Here is a 12502-nt window from a genome sequence, read left to right on the forward strand (position 1 = left end):
TGGGTTAGAGACAGGCGCGGTAACTTTGCCACGGCGCCGGAATATTATGTGTATTGCAGTCCTACCACTTGACTATCCATGGCAATTTCATCTCTTTCATCACTCTTACCTATAACTACCTTTAAAGTTCAGTTATAATGCTGATGGTAAAAAATCGGACCAGGCTGTTTGGTCGCAGCATATAACAAGAAGGGTGGAAAAACATGACAGCTGCAGGTAGGCGAAGGAGTTCAAAAGAATCATTAACCGGCAGGGGCTACGGCAAACGTTACGTTCCATTTTTCCGGTGATCTCATGACATAGCATATTTGCCAATGATCTGCATAAACCCAAATAAAATGAAAGGCCGATCTGACCTGTCTGTGATGGGGAAGATGGGACATCCTATCACAATGTTAGCGTTTATGTCCATTAACGCAAGATAGAAGCATTAACCTGTTCAGTATTCCATGATCTTACCTTGGCCAAGTTGCCAGGTGAAGATCTCCCATCCATTACTATCAAAGCCTTTGTCGCCCACCTTCGGGAAGTGGCGGGCTTCACAATTTAGTTTAACCGCTAATCCTGGAACCCGCGACGTGCCATGCTGCTGCCGGATCTCACCCACATCGATCAGGAAAAGACAGATGTCTAAATACAGGCATTCGATGCAATGCGGTAACTAACAATCGTGGGTGCCAATTTGTGTAAAAAAATAATCTCTGAGCATAAAATTTTCCATGCTATTACGCATGCGCCGCACCTACGCGGAACCGTGAAATACAATCCGGTGTTGTGATATAAATTACAACAGCCGTTTTGAAAGTTAAATTGCCAGTATGTAATCTCCTCTATAATTCTTCATTACTGGACCCTTTTTTTCTGATCCTATTAATAATATCTGCATAGGCTACCTCGTTTGTCTTATTTCATTCATTGTTTTATTTTTTACTTTTATTAGACATATTTACCTCACACTTTGCTTTATCTCAGGTTTTGTTTCTTGTGTAAATGCGTACGGCTCATAATAATAATACTTTTAAATTGAAGTGTTGCATGGTTTTTGTTAAACATTTCACATTTTTATTTTTACAATTAATCAAAAATATGTCACCACACCTGACCAAATTTTATACGACAACGATGCTGGGTTATTACCTGTCGTAAGCTGTTGTAGCATTCAACACACAAACAATAGTTATCATAAGCTGTGTGCTTTGTATTCTAGTGCTTTGATTAAATATAAACAACACCAAGAACGATAGAAAAGCAAAAGTAATCTAAAAAAGTTAAGGCTTCAGACACAAACTATGCATATCTAAACCATATGCTACTTTCTTGCAAATGATGTTTACGGGCCATAACTTTGACTAAAATCAGTAATTTACCATAAGTTTTATTGCACTAAAGTTTGTAGAGCATTCTATCTACTTAAAATGTTATGTGGGTCAACAAACTGTATGGTTCTTCACATTCACACCGAAACAATCATTTTGACAACAATACTTTAGTTTTGTGTGTTTTAAACTTTTTTTTTGAGGTTTTGTGTTCACCTTAAGCCAATACTGTTGGAAAAATAGTGTGTCATATTTATGTGGAAATAGTAAATGCATGAAAAGAAAGTGCCGGCGAATGCAAATATCAATTGCGTAGAAAAATGTTGGAGTAAGACACTTCAGTATAAACACATGCACGATTAAAATGTTTAAATAAAATGGAACAGTACACACTAAAGACCAATGAAACGTTGCCACATTACTGTTGGAAATATTTTTCCGACAGTGTTGCCGAAGGTTTGATTGTACAAGGCATTTGCGAATGGAAGCACTGGAAAATGTACAGTATAGCTGATTCAGACTAATAGAATGTTAAGACCCAGAAAAAAAAGTACCAAGAATTGTACATGGCGGTAACCTGCAAGCTCAGTTTTTTTGGGTAGCAATAATAAATTACAGCTTACGTTATATTTGAACAACTGTATTCACCACCAATGCTAGACGTAGTGGATGTTTCATCGGGAGTTGTTTGGCTGCATTTCCGTATCAGAAGTATTTCTTCATCCGTGGAGTCCTGACGGTCAGTCAGAAGAAGCGCTGTAGTTTGCTTGTGGTCAACTGGCTTTAGTTTAAAGTACTGAGCATTGCACTTGGCATAGCCACTCATTTTAAGCAGTTGCTCTTGGCTACCACTGTTTAGGCTCACAAGGTTTTTCGCCTTTGACCTTTTCATTAGTAGATTGTCCACCACCCAAAACATGAGAGCGTTAACGCAAAATGGAACTATAAGCATGACCAGCACTACTTCTATGTGAGGGTCCTTGATCCAACTGAGCAATATTTTTCTCACTTCATGCCAAAAAGATGGTAGCACCATCACACCAACTAAAACCTTTGAAATGGTGGACAATATAGTATTAGAACTAATGGTTTAAGATAGGACACACTTTTTTTATTACAAAGTTCACTATATACAGGATTATAAATGAATGAAACTTTTATCCTTGGCAGCGACGAAGTCTTTATAACACAAGTGTTCCTTTTATACACCTTGTGCCTGCTTAGTAGTAACTACATACATATTTTTTTTTTTTAAGTATGGCTGAGAATTTGAACAGCCCATAGAAGACCACTGGTTTGAGCAGTAGCCATTAACTGTGTTGCCTAACGAAACATATATACACCAACAAACGTAGCGGTGCTGGGTCTTGCACTGGTAGCGTTTGGGCTGAGCACCTACCACTGTGCCATGACAACCAGGTTAGTTACACATGTATCACATATCCGCACACTAATGATATATTATGTAATGTTTATGTGAAGAAATGTTGCACATGCAACATATCATAAAATGCTTCCTGCTGTATATCATTTATGACAGCCAGCAAGTAACATACCATTTACCAGTATTACAACCAAAAGGTGATACATACAGTATACCAATAATAATTTACCATGTAACTTTAAGATACTTCCATTGGATATTTAAGTGGAAATTTGGTAAACATACAGCATGATGTAAATCTATTTAAAACTCTTTAATGCTTCTTTTGAGGTTTTAAATTTTATCTAGTACCTTTATAGAGTTTGCTTTAGTTTATACAACATGTTTATTCATAGGCAGCATGTTTTTTAATTTCCTAATGGGGCATAACATTTAACATACGGAACCTCATTGACTAAAGGTGGCTGTACACAGTATCCGGAATTTGTCTGTTTTGTTCGGATTTCGCTGCCGCATGCGGAACTCGGTAATGGGTTTGCATACGATTTCGCAAGACAATTCGCATGCCAGATACTGTGTACAGCCACCTTAATGTTGGTAATGAAATATATATTTGGGTTTGTATAGACGCTACAGATACAAGGGACAAGGGTAAAAAAGGTTATTTTTTTAACACTAGAGTACTGAAACATAAGTCACCCCTGTTTATTATTTGTGTGTCCCCCTATACATTTTTAACATTACACATATTGTCATAACAGAGCAAAGCCTATACTAAGTCAATATAAGCATAACTTTGGCTTTTTTAAACATAAAAAACACTGTTACCTAACACAAAGTGAAAGACGTAAAATCACACATAATGCAAACACAGTATAGCCTACTGTTTAAAATAAATATGAAACATGCACTTACTTTCTCAATAACCATTACAATGAGGTACAAAATAGTTTGGCCAAGAAATGCATTGATTTTTGGTGGGTTGCCATATTCTCCAAAGTACAAACTTCTAATCTTGAAGTGATGTACTATTTTTTGAGTAAGCTGGTAGGAAAATTGTAAGAGCAATTTTATATTTTATGTGTAAGGTTAATTTCTTATAACACAACAGAGGATATGGGTTTTATGCCAGAGATGTCAAATTATGTCCCTATATTGTTTCTTTACTTTTAAGATAATCAATGTCACACTACGTTTTTAAAGGATGTCACAATTTTACTCTGAAATAATAGTTCTCTACCCACTTACTTTAAAACCAAGGTAAATCAGTAAAAGACCAACTGTTGAGTCCAACAGAAAGCTTATTAGATACCAAGTACATGGGTCTTCAGCAGTTACAGCATCAGCAAGAAACACATTAGCAAAATGAATGAAAGCAGCACCTACACCCTGGACAAAAACAAAAACCAGTTAATTTTTGAAAGCTTTATTTTTATAGGTAAAAGGTTTAATAATTCATACCAGTATGACATTTTTCCTACTAATAATATTCCTACAGTGTTTAACAACTTTACTACATTGTTTATGGTTTGGTATAACAACTTTTTTATGCAACTTGTCTAGTGTTTTGTATAAAAAATTAGGCACTCGCATTTCAACCAAAGAATTCTGAATACAATTCTTGATAAAAAAATTTGTCTGTGTACATGTCCTTGGGGAAGAAATTAACAAAAAGTGCCCCAACTCAGTAGTCACAAACTGTTTAGCCAAACAGAAATAAGGCCACTTAAAATGCACTCAAGTTACATAATATGTGGTAAATCGTAAGCGGACAGGACGTGAATGAAACAAGACCATCTATGATATAACCAGTAATATTGACTCTTCAGCATGAGAGGATAAAATAACTTTTATTACTCAACCTGTTTCGAGGTATCATAAAACCAAATTTTCCAAGTTCTGCGAAGTTCCCTTGGTTCTCTCCACCGTTTTAAGAGGAGTGTACTGAACGCAATTGCCCCAAGAATTGCCTGTTTTGTTATCACCAAAAAAGGTTTAGTTTAAAGCAGAGTTCAGACATAAACATGTGGGTCTGGTTTAAAGTGGATAAAAGCAAAAATTTACATGTTCACAATTGCATTGCAGTTATTATATTATCACATGCAGTTAAGTTACTTGTATTCCAATTCCAAAAGGTGCTGTTAACTCTCCTCTTTCACAATGAGAAGGTCGGACCAGTTCAAGTTCTTCCATTTCTCTCAGAAGGAGAAGATAAGTTTTTCTAAACTTTTTTTCAGATTTGGGACTTGTATTATTTCGCAGTCTAAAAGATTGAAATAGCCGTATAAAAAAGAAACATTTATGAGAAACCATAACACGTATATACTATGAAAAGTGCATTCTAAAACGCTACCACGACTACAACTCGATTTTTGTGTTTACGTTAACAATATATGTAAACTAAACGTACTTCGTGTTTGCGCATTTATTTTACAACTGCACTGACCCATGACCAGTATTTTGTATTTATACAGCTAATGACGTCACGTAAAGAAATCTACAGACGCAGAAAATGTTATTCATGTTGGTTCGTCACAAAATCGTGAATGTCGACGAAAATACGTTAATTTACATGACAATGTACGGTTGGAGTTTATTTATACCGAAAGACAGATGTGCATTGTACTCGGCACCACCAAACATATTATTTTTTTGTCAAAATGCCAACAAACTTGCAAAGTTCGGGTTGAACTTTTTTTTTGTTCATTATACTACAGAGGAACAGAAATAAAGAATATACCGCGCATCTCCAAAATAAATACAAACTCTAGAGCGTTCTAGCCTTTTTTATTTCTGTGAAAAATTACGGACTGGTGCTTCCGCAGAATCCTATCTGGTAGGAGTTTAGTGGTACGAAAAAGAATTCATATCACCACTTACGTGCTCAACAAGGTTAACATTTTGTATGTGTATCAAATGACCACTAAAATCCTGCCAGAATTCTGCTAGAATTACGCTAACAGAAAAGTGACGTTGAAAGCGCAGTGTTGCCGGCAAAGTCAATAAAATATTTAGAGCAGGGTATAAATAAGAACTTATTTTTATAATTTTAAAAGATGTCCCGTCATTTTATTTGCAAAAATATAACGAATTCTTGTAAAGTAAAAAGGGTGAAAGCAATTTTTTTAAATCGAGTTAACATTATTACCGAAAACCGCAAATTTTACCCCAAAAAGTGCTCATACTCAAATCATCCTGCTAGGAATTCTGTAACTTTTAAATGCAAAAAGACAACGGATCTTGGTAAAGTGAATGTATCTCTTTGATTTAAAAAAATAAAATCGCGCCCCCATCGTAACGATTTTTTTTAAATCGAGTCAACATTATTACCGAAAACCGCGAATTTTAACCCAAAAAGTGGTCATGTTCAAACCGTCCTGCTAGGAAATCTGTAACTTTTAAATGCAACAGGACAACGGATTCTAGTAGAGTAAATGTATCTCTCTGATTTAAAAAAATAAAATCGCGCCCCCATCGTAACGATTTTTTTAAATCGAGTCAACATTATTACCGAAAACCTCGAATTTTAACCCAAAAAGTGGTCATGTTCAAACCGTCCTGCTAGGAATTCTGTAACTTTTAAATGCAAAAGGAAAACGGATCTTGGTAAAGTGAATGTATCTCTTTGATTTAAAAAAATAAAATCGCGCCCCCATCGTAACGGTTTTTTTTAAATCGAGTCAACATTATTACCGAAAACCGCGAATTTTACCCCAAAAAGTGCTCATATTCAAATCGTCCTGCTAGGAAATCTGTAACTTTTAAATGCAAAACGACAACGGATCTTGGTAAAGTGAATGTATCTCTTTGATTTAAAAAAATAAAATCGCGCCCCCATCGTAACGATTTTTTTTAAATCGAGTCAACATTATTACCGAAAACCGCCAATTTTACTCCAATAAGTGCTCATATTCAAATCGTCCTGCTAGGAAATCTGTAACTTTTAAATGCAAAACGACAACGGATCTTGGTAAAGTGAATGTATCTCTTTGATTTAAAAAAATAAAATCGCGCCCCCATCGTAACGATTTTTTTTAAATCGAGTCAACATTATTACCGAAAACCGCGAATTTTACCCCAAAAAGTGCTCATATTCAAATCGTCCTGCTAGGAAATCTGTAACTTTTAAATGCAAAACGACAACGGATCTTGGTAAAGTGAATGTATCTCTTTGATTTAAAAAAATAAAATCGCGCCCCCATCGTAACGATTTTTTTTAAATCGAGTCAACATTATTACCGAAAACCGCGAATTTTAACCCAAAAAGTGGTCATGTTCAAACCGTCCTGCTAGGAATTCTGTAACTTTTAAATGCAAAAGGACAACGGATCTTGGTAAAGTGAATGTATCTCTTTGATTTAAAAAAATAAAATCGCGCCCCCATCGTAACGATTTTTTTTAAATCGAGTCAACATTATTACCGAAAACCGCAAATTTTACCCCAAAAAGTGCTCATAAAGCATACGAGTCTCTGGTAGAAAATAAGGAAAATGCATTGCGGCATTTTACTTTTTTCCATTGTTATGGAGCAGTCACTTCACCCTTTTTTATCTGAATTCTAAAACAGCAGAATTAACATGGTATGATTCAGTTTCAAGCAGCAATAATGAACTTATGAAAAGAGTACATTTATACTTCGTACCCTTTCTAGACGTCCAGTTTGGCATAAAAGTTAAACAAGTTTTCCGTAATGTACTTTTCAAACAAACTGACACTTCCAGCTGTGGAGTTTGTGTTTGTCAGACTGCAGAAGCTCTTTGCTTTTCCACCAGGTCAACTCTTGTTTCTGCCAAATACCGAGAGTGGATTCTGTATTGTTTGTACTCACAGGCAACACTGTGTGATACAAAATTTAATAAAGCCTCCATTGCATTTGACTGCTGTTCAGATGACGAGAGCTGTTCAGATGACGAAGAATCAAATTTGCCACAAAAAAATTATAAAAAGAAGGAAGATGCCAGACAATTTGTTAAAAACTTCTTCTACAAATGCAGTCAAATATTTAAACCGGCCATATGCACCACAATTCAAAGATGACAACATAAACTGGGAAGATGTAAAAAATGAAATGGTTGAGGAAATAAGGCAACATGTTATAAATATCATTAATTTTACAGCATTAGCAGCACAACAGTCAGTGTTTGGAAATGTTGTTTTTTAAATTGAGTTTTGATAGTTTTAAAGCATATAATTATGCAAATAAAGTCCTGTTTCCGGAAACTTTAATTCTTTATAGGATGAAAATGCATGGAGAAACCTACTATACTGCCTCTAAACAATTGGGTTTTAAAATTTAAATGATGTATCAATTTATTTGTTTATGATTCTTATCTGTATTTTTTTTAGGAAGAATATTGTTTGTTTTACATGTGTGTAACTTTTTTACATGGTGTATAACTGTATAATATTCTTTTCTGTAAACAGATGTTTTTTATTTATGTTCTTTATAATTTAACTGGAGATGTTTGTTTCTTTTTCTTGTATATTTTTCCACAGTTTCTTTTTATTAAAAAGTGAAATATTCTCTCTGCACGAGTAGGTTTTATAATTTCTTTATTTGTTAGAACTTGGAACTAAGTGTTACGTTTATAACGGTAGTTTGGTATGGGACGCTGGTTTCACGGCCAATCGCGGGGTCAGAGTCTGTTGTAACTTGTAACCTCGACTAATAGGACTAACTATAAGCACTTTTTGGGTTAAAATTCGCAGTTTTCCGTAATAATGTTGACTCGATTTAAAAAAAATCGTTACGATGGGGGCGCGATTTTATTTTTTTAAATCAAAGAGATACATTCACTTTACCAAGATCCGTTGTCCTTTTGCATTTAAAAGTTACAGAATTCCTAGCAGGACGGTTTGAACATGACCACTTTTTGGGTTAAAATTTGCGGTTTTCGGTAATAATGTTGACTCGATTTAAAAAAAATCGTTACGATGGGGGCGCGATTTTATTTTTTTAAATCAAAGAGATACATTCACTTTACCAAGATCCGTTGTCGTTTTGCATTTAAAAGTTACAGATTTCCTAGCAGGACGATTTGAATATGAGCACTTTTTGCGGTAAAATTTGCGGTTTTCGGTAATAATGTTGACTCGATTTAAAAAAAATCGTTACGATGGGGGCGCGATTTTATTTTTTTAAATCAAAGAGATACATTCACTTTACCAAGATCCGTTGTCCTTTTGCATTTAAAAGTTACAGAATTCCTAGCAGGACGGTTTGAACATGACCACTTTTTGGGTTAAAATTCGCGGTTTTCGGTAATAATGTTGACTCGATTTAAAAAAAATCGTTACGATGGGGGCGCGATTTTATTTTTTTAAATCAAAGAGATACATTCACTTTACCAAGATCCGTTGTCCTTTTGCATTTAAAAGTTACAGAATTCCTAGCAGGACGGTTTGAACATGACCACTTTTTGGGTTAAAATTCGCGGTTTTCGGTAATAATGTCGACTCGATTTAAAAAAAATCGTTACGATGGGGGCGCGATTTTATTTTTTTAAATCAAAGAGATACATTCACTTTACCAAGATCCGTTGTCCTTTTGCATTTAAAAGTTACAGAATTCCTAGCAGGACGGTTTGAACATGACCACTTTTTGGGTTAAAATTCGCGGTTTTCGGTAATAATGTCGACTCGATTTAAAAGAAATCGTTACGATGGGGGCGCGATTTTATTTTTTTAAATCAAAGAGATACATTCACTTTACCAAGATCCGTTGTCCTTTTGCATTTAAAAGTTACAGATTTCCTAGCAGGACGATTTGAATATGAGCACTTTTTGGGGTAAAATTCGCGGTTTTCGGTAATAATGTTGACTCGATTTAAACAAAATCGTTACGATGGGGGCGCGATTTTATTTTTTTAAATCAAAGAGATACATTCACTTTACCAAGATCCGTTGTCGTTTTGCATTTAAAAGTTACAGATTTCCTAGCAGGACGATTTGAATATGAGCACTTTTTGGGGAAAAAATTGTGGTTTTCGGTAATAGTGTTAACTCGATTTAAAAAAAATCGTTACGATGGGGGCGCGATTATATTTTTTTAAATCAGAGAGATACATTCACTCTACTAGAATCCGTTGTCCTTTTGCATTTAAAAGTTACAGATTTCTTAGCGGGATCATCTAAAGTTAAACATTAACACATTTCCGGTATTTTCTACCCTGCGTTTTTATTGTTATTTTTTTCGGCAACACTGTTTTTGTAAAAATTTGATTTTTGTCAAAATGACGGTTTAGTGCTTCAGCAGAATTCTGCCAGGATTTTAGTGGTAAATGACCACTAAAATCCTGCCAGAATTCTGCTAGAATTACGCTAACAGAAAAGTGACGTTGAAAGCGCAGTGTTGCCGGCAAAGTCAATAAAATATTTAGAGCAGGGTATAAATAAGAACTTATTTTTATAATTTTAAAAGATGCCCCGTCATTTTATTTGCAAAAATATAACGAATTCTTGTAAAGTAAAAAGGGTGAAAGCAATTTTTTTAAATCGAGTTAACATTATTACCGAAAACCGCAAATTTTACCCCAAAAAGTGCTCATACTCAAATCATCCTGCTAGGAATTCTGTAACTTTTAAATGCAAAAAGACAACGGATCTTGGTAAAGTGAATGTATCTCTTTGATTTAAAAAAATAAAATCGCGCCCCCATCGTAACGATTTTTTTTAAATCGAGTCAACATTATTACCGAAAACCGCGAATTTTAACCCAAAAAGTGGTCATGTTCAAACCGTCCTGCTAGGAAATCTGTAACTTTTAAATGCAACAGGACAACGGATTCTAGTAGAGTAAATGTATCTCTCTGATTTAAAAAAATAAAATCGCGCCCCCATCGTAACGATTTTTTTAAATCGAGTCAACATTATTACCGAAAACCTCGAATTTTAACCCAAAAAGTGGTCATGTTCAAACCGTCCTGCTAGGAATTCTGTAACTTTTAAATGCAAAAGGAAAACGGATCTTGGTAAAGTGAATGTATCTCTTTGATTTAAAAAAATAAAATCGCGCCCCCATCGTAACGATTTTTTTTAAATCGAGTCAACATTATTACCGAAAACCGCAAATTTTACCCCAAAAAGTGCTCATATTCAAATCGTCCTGCTAGGAAATCTGTAACTTTTAAATGCAAAACGACAACGGATCTTGGTAAAGTGAATGTATCTCCTTGATTTAAAAAAATAAAATCGCGCCCCCATCGTAACGATTTTTTTTAAATCGAGTCAACATTATTACCGAAAACCGCAAATTTTACTCCAAAAAGTGCTCATATTCAAATCGTCCTGCTAGGAAATCTGTAACTTTTAAATGCAAAACGACAACGGATCTTGGTAAAGTGAATGTATCTCTTTGATTTAAAAAAATAAAATCGCGCCCCCATCGTAACGGTTTTTTTTAAATCGAGTCAACATTATTACCGAAAACCGCGAATTTTACCCCAAAAAGTGCTCATATTCAAATCGTCCTGCTAGGAAATCTGTAACTTTTAAATGCAAAACGACAACGGATCTTGGTAAAGTGAATGTATCTCTTTGATTTAAAAAAATAAAATCGCGCCCCCATCGTAACGATTTTTTTTAAATCGAGTCAACATTATTACCGAAAACCGCCAATTTTACTCCAATAAGTGCTCATATTCAAATCGTCCTGCTAGGAAATCTGTAACTTTTAAATGCAAAACGACAACGGATCTTGGTAAAGTGAATGTATCTCTTTGATTTAAAAAAATAAAATCGCGCCCCCATCGTAACGATTTTTTTTAAATCGAGTCAACATTATTACCGAAAACCGCGAATTTTACCCCAAAAAGTGCTCATATTCAAATCGTCCTGCTAGGAAATCTGTAACTTTTAAATGCAAAACGACAACGGATCTTGGTAAAGTGAATGTATCTCTTTGATTTAAAAAAATAAAATCGCGCCCCCATCGTAACGATTTTTTTTAAATCGAGTCAACATTATTACCGAAAACCGCGAATTTTAACCCAAAAAGTGGTCATGTTCAAACCGTCCTGCTAGGAATTCTGTAACTTTTAAATGCAAAAGGACAACGGATCTTGGTAAAGTGAATGTATCTCTTTGATTTAAAAAAATAAAATCGCGCCCCCATCGTAACGATTTTTTTTAAATCGAGTCAACATTATTACCGAAAACCGCAAATTTTACCCCAAAAAGTGCTCATAAAGCATACGAGTCTCTGGTAGAAAATAAGGAAAATGCATTGCGGCATTTTACTTTTTTCCATTGTTATGGAGCAGTCACTTCACCCTTTTTTATCTGAATTCTAAAACAGCAGAATTAACATGGTATGATTCAGTTTCAAGCAGCAATAATGAACTTATGAAAAGAGTACATTTATACTTCGTACCCTTTCTAGACGTCCAGTTTGGCATAAAAGTTAAACAAGTTTTCCGTAATGTACTTTTCAAACAAACTGACACTTCCAGCTGTGGAGTTTGTGTTTGTCAGACTGCAGAAGCTCTTTGCTTTTCCACCAGGTCAACTCTTGTTTCTGCCAAATACCGAGAGTGGATTCTGTATTGTTTGTACTCACAGGCAACACTGTGTGATACAAAATTTAATAAAGCCTCCATTGCATTTGACTGCTGTTCAGATGACGAGAGCTGTTCAGATGACGAAGAATCAAATTTGCCACAAAAAAATTATAAAAAGAAGGAAGATGCCAGACAATTTGTTAAAAACTTCTTCTACAAATGCAGTCAAATATTTAAACCGGCCATATGCACCACAATTCAAAGATGACAACATAAACTGGGAAGATGTAAAAAATGAAATGGTT

General features: G+C 34.9%; 2 protein-coding genes across 2 annotated transcripts in view; one reads left to right on the forward strand and one right to left on the reverse strand.

Annotated features, from left to right (window-relative positions):
- Positions 1 to 12502, forward strand: part of LOC149724963 (trafficking protein particle complex subunit 6b-like) — a 90947-nt gene that overhangs the window by 71280 nt on the left and 7165 nt on the right. The window lies entirely within an intron of this gene.
- LOC149724972 (store-operated calcium entry regulator STIMATE-like) lies at positions 1184 to 4963 on the reverse strand. Its single transcript, XM_089891775.1, has 5 exons — positions 4816 to 4963; positions 4563 to 4670; positions 3949 to 4089; positions 3616 to 3744; positions 1184 to 2367 (listed from the first exon to the last, which is right to left on the reverse strand). Exons 1-5 carry the CDS (start codon positions 4891 to 4893, stop codon positions 1936 to 1938), a joined length of 888 nt encoding a protein of 295 aa, XP_089747901.1. The 5' UTR covers positions 4894 to 4963; the 3' UTR covers positions 1184 to 1935.

The sequence above is a fragment of the Ciona robusta genome, chromosome 14 (assembly GCF_009617815.1).
Source record: "Ciona robusta chromosome 14, ASM961781v2".
Classification (NCBI taxonomy): domain Eukaryota; kingdom Metazoa; phylum Chordata; class Ascidiacea; order Phlebobranchia; family Cionidae; genus Ciona; species Ciona robusta.